This window comes from Perca fluviatilis, chromosome 2, assembly GCF_010015445.1.
Source record: "Perca fluviatilis chromosome 2, GENO_Pfluv_1.0, whole genome shotgun sequence".
Classification (NCBI taxonomy): domain Eukaryota; kingdom Metazoa; phylum Chordata; class Actinopteri; order Perciformes; family Percidae; genus Perca; species Perca fluviatilis.
The window spans coordinates 30252283-30272492 of NC_053113.1; the positions used below are offsets into that span (position 1 = coordinate 30252283).

The following is a 20210-nucleotide window of genomic DNA, read 5'->3' on the forward strand; positions in this document are numbered from 1 at the left end:
ACCACAACCTTGAGACCTAGGGCATTCAGAGGTACACTCTAAAAACTCCTGGGTCAAAAATAACCCATTATGGGTTATTTTTATCCTGGGTTAAAAAGGGACCAACTAATTTCTGGGTTATTTCAACCCAGAAAACTGGGTTAATCTTTTTGACCCAACTTCTGGGTTAAATACTTGACCCAAATTTTTTGTTAAAATAACCCAACTTCTGGGTCAAAAGAACAACCCCATTTTCTGGGTTGATATAACCCAGAAATTAGTTGGTCCTGGGCCCTTTTTAACCCAGAAGTTGGGTCACAAATAACCTAACTAACTCCTCCAAAATGACATGGGAAAAAAGGGATGATCCTGCCCAACAATTTATATACTGGTTTGCATTTAGCAAAGACATATAGATGGACAGTATTTTTTTTTTACAACCATGAAATATGTGACTAAACCTCTGCATTCTCATCTGACGCATCACACTACTCTGTTATGGTGTGGTGGCCATTTCAGTAGATTTACTCACTAACATTGTTGTGGAAACACAATAAGCATGGAAACTAAATGCACACTTCCTGCATTACTTCAAATACTAAGTTACTCATCTAGTGTGCGGTGGTTTATGGGATGAGTAGTTCCTTCGCTCTGAAATGACGGTATGTACATACGTTGTATCAACAGTCCCGCCCCTCCTTTGAGAGAGGGGGCGTTCTTCTTCTACGATGGTAGAGAGGGAAGGAGGTTGTGGAAGCTTTTTCCTGTTGGCCCTTTGCTCCCTGGTTTGCTACTACTTGTGGCTGAGCTGGATATATCTTGACGCGTGCAGTTGTAAAGATGAGGAGTAGAACTTGATGTAGCCGATTCAATGACCATTTATTATTCTTGATATAGATGAAATGTTACATAGACAAAAAACTTGAGGTAACAATTAAATTAAAGCAGTCCCTCGTATGGTAGCAAACGGCTTGTCACGTCATGGCACCACACGGCACACCACCAAACGGTCAAAAGACTGTTTCCCCTCTTAGGCCACCCCACTGCTGTGGCTTCCTGTCTTTTAAGCCTTTCCCCTTGTGCTCCTCCTTCAGCCTCCCAACCGTCCTCTAGGTGGGTGTAGACAGGCCTATGGCTGCACATACTCACTCATCCACAAACACACACATACTCACTACTTTTCAAAAGAAAGAATCATAAAATAAACCCAAAGCTCAATTGGGCTCCTACATACCGGCCCCTAATTGTGTGTATAGAGGAAAACACAATTACTTTCTTAAATAATAAAGGAGCCATTTCTACTTGCATTCTTTCACCACATCTTATAGTAAAATGAACCAAACAACTGGACTTATGTCTGATCCAGTCAATCTGGAGAAAGTAAAGGAGAACGTTCAGAAATATTCTGAAATGTTAGAAGAATTTAAAGACTTACATAAACGATACCAACAGTTATTGCCAAAGGATGATTGTGCTGCAGACACAGAACAGTGGTATGAGCCAAAGTTGATAAACATCAATGAGTTTAAAATTAAGGCTGACGAGTGGGTTCAATCTTGTCCTGTTCAACCACTGCCAAAGACAGCATCTCTTTAGTAAGTAAGAGTTCACATAGAAGTTTGTATGCAAGCTCAGTATCGGCTCGTCTGGTGGCACAAGCTGAGATGGCAGCGCTTTTAGCTAAGGCCGCTGCTTTGAAGGAAAGGCATGCTTTGGAAGAAAAGGAAGAACGCTTAGCTAAAGAAAGAGAGGAAATGAGGCAAAAGGAGACTCTTAACCTCACAGCTGAGTTGTCCGCTGCAAATGCAAAGTTAGCAGTGTTGGATGGTGTGGAAGAACAAGTTTATTCCACTCCAGTCGATGGCATGAATGCCTACTTTCAGGAGAGGAACTTGGAACTCGCCAACATGGAAACTCTAAAACCAAGGGCTCCAACAACCAATGTGCATGGAGAAAGGAGTGTGCGCCCAAAGGACGGGGTACAGCATCTACAGCATCTGCCGTTGTATCGACTACCATACCAACAGGAAAGTTCCCACGGTGACCAGAGTGGACACTGGTTATTACATGAGACCCAGGAAGGTATGGGGGCAGCACAAGGAGAGGCACAATCTCTGCAGGTAGAGGGTATGGCTCGAGAGGGTGCTAGTGATAGTGAGAAATCCCATGATCAATCCGACAGAGGGGAGCTCAGTACAGAATATAGACAGCTGAGGGATAATGTTCCTGTTCAATCACAGGCAGACATACCAGAGCCTGTGTTACCAGAACAGGAGCTTGTGCAGCGCAGACCATTAGAGGGCAGTGAAGCTTCCAATTGTCTCATTGCTGTCTTAAACAGACCAAATGAAATTACATCTATGCTTCTCAAACAGCAGCAATTGACATTATTGCCACCTAAAACTGTTACCTTATTTGATGGGGACATTTTACAGTTTAAGTCATTTATGGCATCTTTTGAACAGAACATTGAGATGAAAACCGACAGTGGACAGAGGTGTTTCTTCTTACTCTTCTTCTGAATTTCTGGAAGACTGATGTGTATGTTATAGGGGCAAGGGTTTAATATATGAACTTATATATATGAACTTTATATATATATATATATATATATATATATATATATATATATATATAGAGAGAGAGAGAGAGAGAGAGAGAGAGAGACAACCCTATAACCGAGAACATGGGTTACTCTCTGAAAAATAACCCAGCAACCCAAACAATCCAGGAATTGGGTCAAAATATTAGCCCTATAACCGAGAAAATGGTTACTCTCTGAAAAAATAACCCATCATTTTAACCCAACACAAATAACCCAGAAACTGGGTTGAAGAAATAACCCAGGAGTTTTCAGAGTGTATGTATGGCTTTTATATGTATATTGACAATAAGGGGGTTTCTGACCATAAGTGCTCACCATCGAATCGCAAAAGAATGCAATTCTTCAAATGTAATGCATGAAATCTCCAAATGTCAAATGTTTTTGATACCAAAACACAGCATGGATTTTCTAAGGTGTTCCTCAAGGTCTTGGTGGCCTAATGTGTTATTTAAAAGGGATTTCTAACAATCTGTATCAATTCTTAATGGGTCAAAAATGGTTATATTTTGCACCAAATCTCTGTAACAAATGGTATCAACCAACACATTGAAACGACTCATGAGACATAATTGAGACATGAGAATGGCCATCATAAAAGTAAACAGAACAAAATTTACAGTATACGTGGGCTGTGTGTGACTGCTGTTAAATTCAGGGTCTAAATTATTCTTCTTCAACATTTTCATCAAGAAGGAGTCACAGTGAACAGCTTATGACTCACCACTGATCATGTTAATATGTTAATGAATAAAATATATCTGTAGGCATGTAGAGACTATAAGGGTCCATATGCTTTAAACAAAGTGCTGTCAGGTTATCAACAAGCATCTGAATCCTCCTCCCCCGCACCTTTCTGGTGTTCGAGGGCTGCATATATTTTTTTTCTGAACGTGACATCCGACAAGCACGGCCACGTTATGCAGCAAATAGTGTCCACAGATGAGAAAATATGCCATATTTGAATTTCTCTCTTCAGCTCTCTGATTCTTTACACAACTACTTCTAACTTTTTTGGCATGAAAAACTGAGTGATAACGTCATAAATGCCTTTGCCTGAAAGGGTCCACTGTTATCCCCATGCTGTATTGACAATTCAATACGTTGAGACTACAAAAAACATGCACAAAGAACAGAATTCTTGGAGCGAGATTGGGAAGGCAGTGGGAGGCAGCCAGGAGGAGACTGTGACAGTAGGCTTTTTGCCCCACTTTTAAGTGTGGCCTTTAGAGCAGCTCTAAACATTTTCGCTTTAAGACGGGCTCGGGCAAAACATTGTACAAACTAGTTTTGATTGAAGCATATTGAACCTTTATAGCCCTTTTTATTAATGAGATGTTTAAGGTGCCCTGCTTGTTTAGTGTCATCTAATTTGTCCTTCAATAAAGCCATTAAATTATGCTGAGTTATTATGCTTACTCATTTGAATTTTGTTGGCCACTTGTTAAATAACGACAGGCAGAGCAGGAGCAGCAATTGTATTTCCTTTTAAGAAAATCTTGTTTAAATAATTCACTTGAGTTTTTTAATGGTGTTTAAAAGTCAACTGTTTGTATTTTATAAGATTTTAAGGATTCATAGATCACTGATCATTAACATGGCAGGTGATTAAGGAAATTGCTTAAAAACTGCATCCCTTGTAACAGGTAGCTGAGTGATGGTAGTAAGAACTAGCACTCACAGGATCTATATTTACAACAGAGGCTGAGAATGTCTGACATGGGGAATTATTAGCTCCTGCTGATGCACTGTGATGTAGCCACATCTGAAGTACTCAGGGCAAAACAATCACGCAGCAGCAGTTCCTCTGATCCCGAGAGGAACTGAGTTTGGATCTGAAAATACAAAATGGGTTTTTGATATGGTAATTGTCTGTCAACCACAGAATGTCAGCCACATGTAGATCAGCCGAGGAGTTAAGCTAATACAATGACACGGTCTACTGTTGATGTGTGCGTATCAGCGTGCATACAGTGGTACTTACTAATATTGTCGTGATGGTAAGAGTACTGTTGAAGAGGGTGTCTGTCACATTAATTGATCGAAGCTTTCTCTCCATGGACAGTCCATCTTCAGAGTGCCACAGGCCAATCTGTAAAGAGAGCACGCGCACACACACACACACACACACACACACACACGCATCAGTCATCAGCTGGAAAAGGTCGATAGAAAAAATATGGAACTTAATTGCCTCCCTCTTCTCGAAAGGACAATCAGTATGACCTGCACAAAAGACAGCGTAAGACAGAGAGAAAGCAGTGGACAGATCACCATGTTATGAGACAAGGAGATAGTGAGGGTTAGCGAGAAAGACAACATGTGTGTGTGGCTCCTTGAGTAGCAAACACAGGGCATGTGTTCAATCAGAGGCAACAGAATGCATTCATTAAACCAATTACCGGCAAATCCTGTGGCGCAGAGCCACATTCTCATTTCCATTACAGCTCGAGTGGGGATTCACACCTCCACCTCACATGGTGTCTTTCCTCCCATCCCCATTCAATCTGTCTCTGCCATCTCCTGTTTCTTCATTTATTATACTTGACCCAAGTTTGTCAATCCCCAACACCATGACGATTCTGCAGACACGAGCATTTCGAAATATCTACTTTGCATCTTGCTACTTTCAGGTACACATTCCTCTCACTCACCTCCACTTTACCATAATGCCATTGAAAGAGAAAGAACCTTGGCGGTTTGTAAGCTCTGACCTTGTAGAATTTAGATGGCTCCTCTAATGGTTGGAAAATTTCTGCAACCCTGAAGCTCATTAAAATCTGTGCAAGTACTGGATACAGTACAGTGAAAAATGCAAAGATGTTCAGTAAAACTTGTTAGTTGTGACATGACAACAGAGCTTTGACTTTTTTTTGCCAGCGATTATAATGAAAGAGCTACTTTATGTGACTCTGGTGGCACAACACAGGCAGAACTATCAGAAAAACAATTTTACTCTCCTTATGATGGTGGCCTCATAAGCTATAATTTCATTTATGCAGCTGCCACACAAGCACGCAATTTCAATGTCAATAACAAACTTAGCAGTTGCTTCATGTGTTGGCACAGAAGATAACCTCGAGATAAAGCAAGATCAAGAAAATATGCAAAATGTTTCTTTTGATTAGTTTGTGTAACTTTTCTCCTGTTTAAATTCCTGCCCACTGTGTTCCTGCTAATATTACAGCGTGTCTCACTGATATGGAAACGAGTTCGAAAAAAGGCAGCAATTTCAGCCTTTCGTGAAATATGCTAGCCTATAACAACCTGTGAGGCTTTTTTTGTCATTTACATGCAAACTCTGTAATCTACCTCATTATGTAAACACTGCCACCCCTGTCTAGAATACTGTAGAGAAATAATATCCCTTATAATAATCAACCTCCCTCTATTATGAATATTATATAGGAGGAATACATGAGAAAGTATGGCATCTAATTTAGCCTTGATACATTGTTGGTGGGATTTAAACCCTGTCACTTGAATGAGTTCTCCGATTACATGCTAGAAAGGGGTTTTAAATTTTTTTTTTGTGTGAGCATTTTAGGCCTTTAATTCCACAGGACAGATGGAGACATGAAAGGGGAGAGAAAAGGGGAATGACATGCAGCAAAGGGCCGCAGTTCAGAGTCGAACCCACGGCCGCTGCGTCGAGGAGTAAACCTCTATATATGTGCGCTTGCTCTACCAACTGAGCTAACCCGGCCACGCTAGAAAGGGGTTTTAGCAGTATTAATGATGGTTAGAGACGGGAGAGGACAGACTGTTAGAGGATCAGTGATTGAAGTCTGATATGAAAAAAAACACTACAGTAAACAAAGCTCTCCAATCTTAGTCTTAGTTTGTTTCAAGGCTAAATTGACAAAATTCTCAAGAGATTAGAACCCACTCATGTTGATCAGTGCCTACATGTGGAAGCCGTTTAACAACTTTCCTTGATGAATTCTGATGTGAGATATAAAAAAAAGGAAGAGACAGCTCCTGGAATCAAAGTTTCCTTTGAGAGTATATCATCAAAAGGATCTTGCCTCCCATTTCCTCTGGTCTACTTGTTGGGAGAAACAGCACCTTGCTCACACAAATAGACTATAGCTACCCAAACCCCCTTAACAACACACTCCACACTCTGCTGATGACGGCCTCAAATAACAGAAAGGGAGAAAATGTGACAATACTGTGGCACGACCAAAAAGGTACCTGGGAAATATGGTGTTCAGCAATCAGCGTACACAATCAGTTGTCAGTGCCTGTGGAGGTGTTGGGAGGTGTGAGTCTATGGCTTGGCTGGGCTCAGCAGGTGTCACCAGAGGTCTGAGCATGGGGGGGACTGAGAGAGTAATGGGAGGGGGTGGCACTGTGAGTCCTACCCAGGAATAGGAGGTGGAGAGAGCGAGGGAGATGAGGGGGGTGTGAGCAGGAAGGGAGAAGAAGTATGTGCTGGCGGGGGAGGATCTGGCCCTTTGGTGGCTTTGCCGTCAACTCTTTCTAAGCTGGGAGGGGGAGAAAATAGAGCTGTTCTGTCTGTGAGTCACCCCGACTAACAGGAAGGAAGATGTATACATCAGCTAATGTAAGCAGGAAAGCACGCTCGGGAGCAAACACACCGTGACATTTATCAAACAGACTGAAAACCTTTAATGCTGTAATTATTCTTTGTAAGACTTTACGCAATGAATTACACTTTTTATTAGCAAAGTTTTAATAGCACAAATAGGATGAAAAGATGACAACAGAGTGTTTAAAAGTTGGAGAGACACCAACACTAACTAATTAAATTGATTAATCCGAGCGCAACATGGTTGCCATTAATTTAATGGTCAGAAAAGAAACATCAGTAATCTTACGTGTCATTTCCCTTGGAGCACAGAATGCAAACTCTAAAGTGTCAAACCTAATTATACATGAAGCACAACCCAAGAATCTAATAGACGTATAAGCTTGTATCATGGACAGAGGAAGCTGTATATTGCCAAATACCACACTGTGTTGGTACACAATAACTTGATGTTTCTCATTTGCAGTGCCATTAATTTGGTATTCACACTGCAATTACAATACAATTGCAATACAACAATAAACTATGTGCAGTACAACCACTGAATCTAGGAAACACATACAGACAAAGTTCAGACTGTTGATGAGTACTGTGCTCTGTTTATTTTACTGAGGCGGAGGCAGGAGGACGAATAAGGTATAATAAGAGAGAGGGGAATAGGAAAGGAGCAAAAGGACTGACTGAGAGAAAGATGCAGGGGAATGTCAATCACTTACTGAGTAGGTGCGGTGAGGCTGGCGAACGGAGAAAAAAAAAATCAATGAGAAAGTATGAGGAGCAGCCAGCTAGGGAGCCAGAACATCAGGCGGAGAGAACAAGAGAAAGACAGCAACTGAGAGACAGAAAAGACAGACAGAGAGAGAAAGAGAGAGAGTTTATGCAAGTGCAAAATAAAGAGAAAGAGCGAGAGAGCGTGGAAAAAAAGAGAGAGACAGACGGGGAAAGTGACAACAAGTGGAACGACGCACCCTGTGAGGGATTACCCAGGGTTCATTCTGCAACCTGGAATTACAGCACGAGGAAAAGATTAGGGAGGCTGCTCATTGAAGCGTCAGGATTGGCTGATTTTCCTGTCAGAGAAATGCCGTATCCAATAGGGTGTGGCGGAACTGCACTGTGACAGACGCATCCATCATCTATGAGAGAAGCATAGCTACCATTATCAAGCATAATGTCATACAGCCCACTTACACCAAGGCTAAAGCATTCAGGTGTCACGCCGGTGCAAATGAGTCGAGACAGAAATGCGTGTGTGTTTTCCTCTCTGTATGCTTGCATGTGTGCATGTCTGTTTGTGGCCATGTGTATAGACCTTTTTCACAGCAGACATGTTGACATGTCATCGTAGGAAAAGCACAGGTGTATTCAAAAACAGTGGCTGCATTCCACTTAGGACAGGCCCTAGTATTGTGCATGCTGACTCACTGAAATATCTTACTGGGACACTTGATGGAATTGAGCCATCGTTAAGGTTTCTCAATTTCAGCTGTGCTTTTCCTACTATGACAAGTCAAAATGTCTGCTGTGAAAAAGGTCCATTGTAGAAGCAAAATGATGAAGCAAAAAAAAAAAAGGCCTCTGGGGATGGACTTTTATTGCTCTTATAGCAACGTTATGCCATCTCAGCTGGAGGAAAATATGCTGAAGTGGATGCAGTTTTTACCCATCAGCGGACATTACCACCGGTTGAATCAGCAGCTGGCGCCCGGTTAAAACCAAACAGAGGGCAGTTATATTTAGACAGCACCCACTCTGCCTCACAATGATTACATTGTACAAATGACGAGCAAAGACATTGTATTAGTGTGTGTTTGTGTGTGACTGTTATGAATGTTTTCTCTATGGAGAAGTGAGTGGGAAAAATGGACTCTCTTTTTACTGAAGCTCTCTGTAGTATGACTCATCATCAGTAGGAATGAGACTAATCAGGGTGGCGTCGTAGGCAAACTTCAGGGGCTAGACAGACAGGTGGTGGTGTAGGTGGTTGGCAATGCCATACAGTAAAAAGAGGATTGGGGAAAGCACACAGTCGTGACTCTAGTGCTGATTGAAGAAAAATGAGCTACAGATGGTTTCTTTCTTCCTTCCTGCTGGTCAAGAAGTCTCTCATCCCTGGCAGTGGAAGAAAGCAAGTGTGGAAAAGTTGACCCGGTTACACTTTTCAAAACTGTTGTTCCATAAAAGTCTAAACTGTGCTGTGTTCGTTACTTCTGAACAAACACACACAGACGCAGACGCACACACACAAATGAATCATGTCATTTGCGATCTGGTAATTCATTCCAAAGCTAGTCAGCACACATTATTTGGCATTATGGTGAATAATGGCAATGCTTGTTCAATCCCTGTAATGAGACTCAAGCTCTGGGTTGAGGAGAAGGTCTTCAGCTGTCAGAGCAGATCTTCAAAGCAGCGCCGCATATTCTCTGAGCGCTGCATCCCCTGTAGAGTAGAAAGCAACAATGGAAGCCCTCACAGTCACAGTCCCTGCTCAGCCTGTGCACTACTGACTGTAAAGACTGTCCAAATGTCTTCATCTCTAGCGACCATGTTAGTGGAGACATTCTCGAAACACTGGGGACAGAGCAAGAGCTTTAGGGGTGTGTTCCAATCCCAACACGCTCATCCCCTCCGGCCAATCCTAATCGGGTTTTTTTTTAACCGAATCGAGATTTCAAGAGGATAAATGGTGTTGTATGCTGTACAGATTGTAAAACCCCTTGAGGTGAATTTATGATTTGTGACTTGACAACTCTATTCCAGCTCTCCACTCATCTGAAAGTGTAGTTTGAAGATACAGTAAGTGATATGAATTGCTAACATTAGGGGTCATGGCTGTCTGACATGATGATGTGACAACATCTACAGCAGGTAAAATAATTACTGTGCAGACAGTGTAGTGGTGTCCATCTCTACACAGTCATTTGTTTAGCTGCTTTAGGTGTTGTCACATCATCATGTCAGACAACCAGAACTGCATTCATGAAGATCAGATCATATGTGGGGAGGCTGTGAGTGGACTTAGCTAGAAGAATTACTTTTTGCTTGACAATTGCATTGTATATGCAAATTTTTAGAAGTTTTGTTTATTCTCTTTTATATCTTTTGAATTTGTCTATAGACATGTTGTTTTTCGTTACTATTACTCCCATGCATACGTTTGAGCCAAGCTAACGTAAAAGACTGTACAGTGTGCTACGGCAGATCAAATGTAAGTGTTTTGTTGACACTTGTTAAGTTCTAAAATAATAATAAAACGATAACAATGAATGTGATATGAAATGGGAATCTTTTAAAGAATCTAACAATATGGCTGGTAGAACAAAGTGTGAGTATGAACCGTCTTTACCCAGAAGAAAAAACAAAAAAAACAATACCTTTAAGTTTACACTGCATTTATGGTTGTTCTGTAGCTTCATTATATCGAGAGTCTTGGTGGGGTTTCAAGGGTGCACTGTGCAGACTGATAAAAACAGAAACACAGAGGCAAACTTGCAGGCACACAGGCACAGAGGCACTCATGCACATACCCATAAATTTGCATGTACATATCATATAACCACGCACACACCCACACGTGCACAACCACGCGCACCCACACATGCGCAACCATGCGCACACACACACACGCACACACACACACACACACACACACACACACACACACACACACACACACACACACACACACACACACAAGCAACCCATAGTCTCACCCAGCCTTGAAATCCGTTAAGACTGGGGGATCTTGCAAAACAGCTCATCCATTCTGCTTTTGATCTATTCCCCATCTCCAGCCTGCAAAGTGCAAACTGAGAAAAACAAAAGAGGAAAGGGGACTGCTGTATGTCTCTGAGAGACCAAACAAAGAGAACTAGAGACACACAAAGGATGCCGGTGTGTGTAGACTAGTGATGTGAGTCGCTGCTTCGACAAATTCAATATGCATTTCAATATGTTGACGGAGATTCAGCCCAGGGAAGATAACTTTGAGCAGATTGCTGATGATTCAGTAGGATTGCATTAATTTCTTATTTGATCTCATGCAAAGTTATTGGTTACAATTCAATATGCCGCGCTTTGACTGGTGCCACAAAATGCCTCCAATAAGTGTAACACTTACATGTTTTGTATACACTCAGGAGAAGGTAGTTCAAACCTTGTCTTTAACTAGCTTAAGATTTCCTCCAAGGTTTTGAGAGAATCTCGGTCAAGATGCAAAGAAAAAAAATCCTGAGAGGTATTAAGGGGGGATTTGCCAAAAGATGTATGTCTTATATGTATGTCTTGTAAGCAACGCTGCCCAGCTTCACCCTAGTCCACCAAATTTAAATCAACAGCCGTTTCGTGCAGCTGACACAGTCTTCACCACTGTTACATCCCCGCTGGAAATGACTGTCAGTGTGTGTGAGTCTCAGAGAAAAAAAACACCAAGTCAGTTAGTATTAACATAGTATATGCATGCCCATGTTGGTCTTACACAAGGCTGATACTGTATATTCAGTATCAAACTCATTCATCGTAGGCCAGACATAATTTTACTTCAAAAGAAATGCATTTAATAAAATGTATCACTTGTGATTGGTATTCATCTGAATTCGAGTAAATTAAATGAAAATGTATAGAGAAGAATTCTAATAAAAGTGACTTGAGTCTTTTGCTAGCAGACAATATGTTTCTTTTGAAAATGCATAGCTTCTCTGACCTCCAGATCTGTCTGCAGCACTAAGGGCATTTAACTCATAAGAGAGACATCTTTGTGTGCAATAAACCGGAGGAGACAAAGCTGTTCATAAACTGATCCACTTAGCAAGAGGGTATGTTGCTGTAACTACACTTTATATAACAGTTTCCTGCATCAAAACACTTAAAAAAAAAAAACAAGGTTTACATGGTTCCCGTGGTCAGAGCCAGAACCGGAGACGGTACGGACAACATCTGTGTCCCAACAGGTGACGGTACGTTAGCGCGGACAGCAGTGTGTCCGAGCTGCTGACAGATATGGGGGAATTAATGTTTAGGCTTGCTACGCGTAAATATCATTGCATTTTATCAGCCGTGGAAAGTAACTATGCCGTACTTCAATACAACTGTAAGGTACTTTTAATTGAGTATTTTCATTTTCTCCTACTTGCCTATTGTACGTTTTACTTTTTTTTTTATAGCTTTAGTTACTTTGCATATTCATATTAATTATACATGATATTATGAATAATCTATGATGTATTAAAGTGGATAAAGAGGAGACTTTATTGATCCGGTGGTGAAATTCACAAGCTACCTGCCAAGTCAAACTTCCGCTGTTATTTAGGTGAAAGTAACTCAAAAGTAATGCAAAAGTAGTGTAAAGCATTACAAGTCGGAGACAGTAATATTGTAATATAACTAATTACTCTCAAATGACAATAACTAGTAATCTATAATGTATTACATTTTGGAAATAACTTGCCCAACACTGGCGCTGAACATAGAGCATCCCTAACACCAGAGAGATTAAAACAACTTAAAAGAAGGAGCTACCCTAGGGAGGACTGAACATAAAAATAAAGAAGCGAGAATGCAAACGGTTGCTTGAGGAAGTGATAGAAAAGACGATACTGAATTCACACTTTTAATTTGGGCTTCCAGGCATTTGATTCCAAAGTCTAAATTCCCTGCTGGGAAAGCACAAAGCACCTTCAGTCTCCACAATGAAGTGAGCAGAAATCGGGGAAAAAGAATATGGCACATAAACAAGGTGGAAGAGAAACCGTGTTTAATGGATAATCCTCAGAAGTTAATGTGGTCTGACATGCTGCAGCTCCAGTGGCTGGAAACATGAACTACACATGCTAGTGCACATCAAAACTCAAACACACATTATCTACGGCAGTATAATACTAACAACAAAATGAAACTGGAACTCTCAGTCCTGATGAGCTTTTGAATATTGTTAGCGGGATATGGAAAACAAAAGATAAAACACTGAATAAAATAAAACACTACATTAAGAACCAGCGAAGAGAAGAAGTCGTTTTCCAGCAGGCTCTAACATCCCTTGATCTGATCCTCAGATAACTTTTCAGGGATCATTTTATTTAACTGTGAAATAATACAGCTGCATTGCATACTGGCAAATAAATACTGAATTTATACCCCTACTATTTCTTTTCCCCTGCTGACAAATAGCAATTTTCCATTCTACTCTTTGTCCCCAACTGACCCTTTGTCATGGGTACGTCCTTTATTGACTAATATCAGGGGCATTTGCCTCACAGATTCTAAATTTCAATGGCGTTTTATGAATTTTCCAGGACAATTTTGCCATGAGCCCCTATTAAAGTAAATCCTGGCCTTGATAAAGAGACACATTTAAAATGATTAATGGAAAAACTCAATTTGCACAATTTATGTAAAACACCAGAACACCTTGTTTTAGGAGGCCATCTGGAGCACCTTTACATCTGATTAAAACTGCCACCTCTTACGATGTAAAACTTGCTGTAATTATTTGCATTTGTTTGCAATTACACAGCTGTAACACAGACGACTACTTACTCTCCTCTAATACTGTCTCTCTCTGTCTCTCTGTCTGTCTCTCTCTCTCTCGTTCACACAGCACACACACACACACACACACAGGGCCCTATCTTGCACTCAGCGCAATTGCCTTTGTACACCGACGCATGTATCATTCCTATTTTGGACCACACGCACAGCGGACTTTTCCCTCCACAGACGCGTGTCGTTAAATTAGGGAATGTATTTGCGCTGCCGGGGGCGGTACAGCGAAAACAGGAGGCGTATTCCGGCGCAAACGTTACCTGGTGCTATTTTGCAGTTTCAGAAAAAAATTTCACCACTGACCAGGAAAAACCTGGTCTAAAGTCAGTGGCGCTAGTCTAAAGTCAGTGGCGCGCTATTCAGATGCTATTTTAGGGGCGCATGCTTGACCATAATGCGCATACACTTCTCTCATCTACACGGACGCAGCAGTTCCCATTTTTGCAAACCATACATAATTACAAAGAAAAATATTACTGAAAATGCGCTTCAGGTGTTTGGATAGGTCAGGAGGCACTTTACAGTACAATCCTCAAAAAGTCGCAGCATTCTTTGTGGCTTGTTGTGTTTTACACAACATTTCCATGAATCATGGATGTGTTGATGACATAAATGAGGAAATATTAGAGGACTTAAGGAGACGTGATGTTGAACTACGGCGGGATTCGACACTCCGGTGGAATCTGGTCCGGGAGTGGCAATGCGCGATGCGCTCCTGGTGGAGCAGGTGGACGGAGATGGAGTGGGGGGAGGAGGAAGGGGCACAACAGGTGCAGGTGGTGCGTTTGGAGGCCCACGCTCCATGGCTGCAGCAATCCTCTCCAGACTTGAGGAGATGCACCCGAGAGGCCGCAGCAACATCGCCACCCGGCCAAGACGGGCATTTATTACTTTGCCGCATCCCGGACAGCTCCCGTTGGCGTGTGCCAGGCAAATCCGCCGTCATAATAGCAATCCGCCATGGAACAAGCGCGCCTGCTCTTAAAGGGAATGAGAGATGACTCTCTGATTGGTTATTTTCACATTACGCCCAAACAGTGTTGTAATGTAACGGAGTACAAATACTTCATTACTGTACTTAAGTAGAAATTTCACGTATCTGTACTTTACTTCGCTATTTAAATTTATGTCAACTTTCACTTTTACTCCACTACATTTCCTAGATAAAATGTATACTTTTACTCCGTTATATTTCCACTAAGCATCTTCGTTACTCGTTACTAAAAAATAAAATTAGAAGAAATGTGTGCGACTGCAATAAGGGAGGTTTGGCAAATCACTGCTCCTATTACGCTCCATTACGCACGCTCCGCACGCCGCGCGCTCTATTTCAGCGCTTGTTTGTTGCTAAAGGAGGAAGAGGACGCACAACTGAAACCGCCATGGAAGCATGAGCACCTACTGGAGGACCTCCCGTTATCGTAGACGACCAGGCTCGACATAAGCAATGGCCCGATGGCCCGGGGCCAGTAAAAACATATGTCGGGCTGGTTGCAGCCACAGTCACTGGTGTGTGCGTTACTTCACGCAGCACATGTACTGACTGGAAACGTTACCGAGAATTATTTACCGCCGATGGCACAGATGAACTAACGCTACACTCGTTACTGTAAGTAGGTAGCCTACAATAAAACCTCCATGATTAAAGAGTCAATACTTATCAATAACCCACGTACCTGTTCTACAGGCAGAAACACGTAGAAACCGATATTTCAGTCTGCGCTGTCCACTCTCGTCCACCGCGCTGTGCAAACACAGCTCTACTCTGCAAACACAGCTCTACTCTGCAAATAGCGACTTTACAAACGAGCTAAAATGAAAGATGTCAGTTTGTAGTCTAACTGTTTGTCTTAATTTGCAACCAATCTTGAACTTTGGACAAACTCTTGTAAACGTAGCTGCTGTCTCAACGAGCCATCCTCTCCGCTGGAGCGGTAAACCTATGGATGTATTTTAAGACCAAAACAAATACATGTGATTACTTAATATGCACGTGAATGACGCGTTCTTCATTCTTGACGATGTTGCCGGTTGTATTATTTAGCAACAGAATTGTCTTATTTCAAATTAGGCATACAGGACTAATCTGAGATCATTTTCTAGTTAAGTAGCCTATCTAGTTATCATTATGGATTTTCCTTGTTTTTAGGGGTTTGCTTACTAATGTAAAAAATATAGCATTAATTTAGTAAGAAAGTGAAAATATCAAACAAGATGATGCATTAGGTATAATTTTATTTTCCTTATTTGAAGTCCGAAAGCCCCTGGAGTGTCTGCTTAAAAAAATTCTGGCCCTTGGAAAAATGTAGTTGATGACCCCTGGTCTAGCTTTGCTGCTAATGGCACAACATCCAGTGGCAGTGGCTAGCTGGGTTAGAACCATTTTCTAAAGCATAGGTGCGGCATATATTTTCCTGCTTTTTTGTCCATTTCCAATCACACCTATGATATTTCTTTCAGGGCCAGTAAAAATGTAGAAGGGGCCAGCAAAACTCTGATCTACTGGCCCCGGGGGCCAGTGGGGATTTTTTTTTATGTTGAGCCCTGCGACCACCCCGACGATAGTGGTGAACTCGGTGAACAGGGTAGTGGTGAAGATAACGTCATACACCCGTGTTGCAAGAAATGTTTCTGTACATTGATGTCAGCTCTAAAAATATGCCGTTTGTTCTTTGAACTTAAGAGAATTGTGCCTGAAAAGTCCTAGAAAAGAATGTGATTTTGATTTGATGAATGAGATTAAGAAGATATGGGAACCCTGAATATGCTTTATGCTTCATTATAAGAAAGCCACAATAAAAGTTCTAACCGCTTGCTTTTAAAAAAAAAAAACTTTTACTTTTACTTCAAATACTTAAGTACATTAAATATCAGAAAATTACTTTTGATACTTAAGTACAGTATATATCAGATACTTTAAGACTTTTACTTAAGTAATATTCTAAAAGGTAACTTTCACTTCTACCAAAATCTTTTTCTAGTACGATACTTGTACTTTTACTCAAGTATTGCTTTCTAGTACTTTATACAACCCTGCGTCCAAACCACACCTAGCTACTTCAGACCAACCCATTTAAGATTTGCGTCGGGCGCAAGACTCATTTATCCCGCCGGTATAATAGCAACAGCGGCCGAGATCCGCCCACAAAGCTACTTGCGTTTTGCGTTTCATACTTGTGTTTCAGATCGTTAAAATAGGGCCCACAGAGTCCCTATGTTGAAACTGCACAGCTCGTGGAGATCAGAGGGCTGCCTCTGTCTTGACTTACTCTAACCTTAGCGGCAGTAGCTCAAGCACCAGCTCTTGCGTATTAGACCTGGTTAAGATGTACTCATCTCTACTGGAGCCTGAGGCAGAGAAAGAGATCCAAGCCATGTCGTGGTGTGCTGAGCTGAGCTACACAGGGTTCCTATGTCCTTCAAGGCAAGAAAAAGAGTGGAGGCAGTCTTGAATCTGTCAACCTGCTGTGCACCACCCCACACCTCTCATCCCCTTACATTTTCCCCTTTTTGTTCCGCCCCTCTACTTCGCTGTACCAGTCCCTTCCCTCCTTTTTCCCCTCACATTGCAGCAGCGGAGATAAATTGAATTGAGTGCATCTGCATCCGCAGCAGAGGGGGCAGCTAGAGTAATAGTGTTCCCAGAGACAGGGTGCTAGCAAAGAAAAGGGGAGGGGAAGGAAAAAGCAGATTGTTGTAATAAACGTAGGAGCCGCGCTGACAGGAAATAAATAAATCCAATCCAAAAGAGAAAGAACGAGCACATTCACCCTTTAACTGGAGGAAGTCTTGTGTAAATAACACAGCTCAAATAATTTTTTGCAAATTGAATTGGTGCCTATGCAGTATGTATGTGTGTGTGTGTGTGTGTGCGTCTAAGATATTCCAGGCACTCAGTGTTCCCTCAGATATGGGAAAGCAGATGAGTATAAAAAGGGTCCCCTCTTACTACACCACCTCCGTTCTTTGGCTCCACCTCTGAAGACCTTGACACAAGGACACCTGGGGACTAAAGTTTATTAAAAAATAATAATTGAGAAAATTGGAAAGGGCATCTCTTCACAAAGATGCACCATGGGGACATACAAATGTACACAAATGACAAAACACGGGACTAAAATGGTGGAGGAAGACACCGTTAAAAAAAATCAACATCCAAGGTTAAAGAAAGTGTACTGCAACCAAAGCTCCAGTTTATTTACATCAGATAAACAAATGGTTTGGGCTGTGGTGGCCGAATAAATGGAATAGGGAAATGAGGCAAAATAATCTAAATGTATTTGATTGCCGTGTCAAACATGGCTATAGTATTCTCTACCTGAGCCAGAAACCTAATCAGTTCTTTGTATTTAAGCAATTCGTTCTTGGTAATGCTGCAGCAAATATTATCTACCCTGATAAAAAGGAATGAGTTGGGACACTTGCTTTCTATTTTAGTAAATCTGCCAGGGGTTGTTTAGGCAGCTTGCACATTCACCCAGGGAGGGATTTCTATTACTTCAGTGGAAGTAATAGAGAAAAAAACATGATTTCAAGTAATGTTGATTGGATCACAGTTTTCAGATCAGGGAAGCAGAGTTTGAAGATTGCAAAGTGAGAGAAAATGTGCACCTTCAGGCACAACTACGGTGCTGTAAGTCCCAGTCACTGGGGATTCTTTCATGCTTCTTTGACTTTGTTTTACAGCTATGGCAGTTCGATTCAGTTCGGACTATGGTAACAACATCGCAGGCTTCATAAAAACACATTATGAGTGAGCTAGCATTTTTGTTGCAAAGCATTTTTCAAAGCACCTGTAGACTCATTAATGAGAACAATTTGCTTTGAGTAATGCTGGAGTTGGCCTTTTCCACTTCTGGCCAGCGTGTCCTGCTGTAACCTACTTATAACCGGCTCCCTGCTCTGTAGCCTTTTACAGTCTTTACAACTGACCCTTTTGCTCAAAAACAATCCTCTCTTTTCTGTTGTTTCTCTTTCTTCCCTTTTTTCAGGTGGTGTCTATACCAAAACTGTGATTAAGTGCCTCCATTATAAAACTTAATTAGTGATTCCCTTCTCTCCAGGAGTTGGCCAAGAGTGTTTGCAGCCCCCTGCAATGCACCGAAACTCACATGTGTGCATGCAAACACACACACACACACACACACACACACACACACACACACACACACACACACACACACACACACACACACACACACACACGCACAAATATACATAAACAGAGAAACATACTGATGCAGCGTACATAGCACCCTCTCTTCTGCACTTTCTGCACTCTCACACTGTCAAACAACAGAGCCAAGCGCTGTAACAGGCAACAGCTTGTCTACCCCAAACTGCAATAATTACTCATTTTACAGCTTCCTCCATTAACAGGCGCTCTGCTGTCAATGAGCTCCATGCAGAAAATGAGGGCCAGTCCACAGAGGCCAGAGGCTGGACCGCTCTGTCAGTATGGTTTGTGCTATTGTGCGGTTGGCTGCCAGGCTGCAATGATTATTTTGGAAAAGACTTGTGCTTCTGTTAAACATGCATAGATGTTGGTGGCCTTATTGTGTGCAATTGTGTGAAGAGCCAAGAGGCAGTGGGGGCTGGCACCAACCCCATCAATGCACACACATAAGCGCTGACACACACACACACACACACACACACACACACACACACACACACACACACACACACACACACACACACACAAACTAGAAGTGTAAACATAAAAGCATGCATGCAGATGACCACACACAGTCACATGGCGGCACATGCCCACTGTGAACTTATGTCAGATAGATCAATCAGCGGTCCTACAGCTGCCACAGCCAAGTATCACAATAAAGTGACACTTATATTTCTGATCCCCCCAAAACAGAAAATGTTGCAATCCACTCTAGCAACAAGAGTGTGAGTTAAGAATACTGGTCCGTCTTTTGATGTTCCTGAAGAGGAGAATGCAGTCTGCGCGTTCAGAGGAACAGGTTGAGTTATATTATCCATCTGTATATATCTGGAATAATACTGTTTTAGAGCATACCCCTGGTGTTCACACCATCTGGAGAATATACACTCAGAAACACGTTGACATTCGCGCACACAAGCCAAGATTTTTCGTATTAGTCTCCTTTATCTAGCTCATTACACTGGCTAGTGAATAGCCATAGCAAACGGATATGGAGGATTACAGCCTATTCCTTTAATATGATTAGTAATTCCAACATGAAATAGAAGTGAAGGTCAATGTTGCTGCCTTAAGTATAAGATGTGGTGACAGCTAAATCAGTACAGTAAGAAAAGAAAAAAGCCCCAGCTGATATTTGAAATGCAGAAATATCATTATATATAATAATATAGTTTTATAGCTTTGTCCTTGCTTCTTTTCTTTCGATCCTATTTTTCACTTGCACACTCTTTCTGTCTCATTTACTTTCCGCCTGTCATCTTCTTCCCTCATTTCTCTTTTTTCCTCTCTCTCTGTGTCCACCTGCATCTCTTGCCTCCTCTGTGGGTTGTTGTTGGTTACAGGTGCCAGTA

General features: G+C 41.7%; 1 protein-coding gene across 10 annotated transcripts in view; it reads right to left on the minus strand.

The window, feature by feature from the left end:
• The window catches only part of grik4 (glutamate receptor, ionotropic, kainate 4), a 334323-nt gene that overhangs the window by 34103 nt on the left and 280010 nt on the right, over window positions 1-20210 (minus strand). For all 10 annotated transcript variants that reach the window (XM_039786171.1, XM_039786191.1, XM_039786208.1 and 7 more), the window contains one exon: window positions 4566-4673. In XM_039786171.1, the coding sequence (XP_039642105.1) occupies window positions 4566-4673 (108 nt within the window). The remainder of the gene's footprint in view (window positions 1-4565; window positions 4674-20210) is intronic.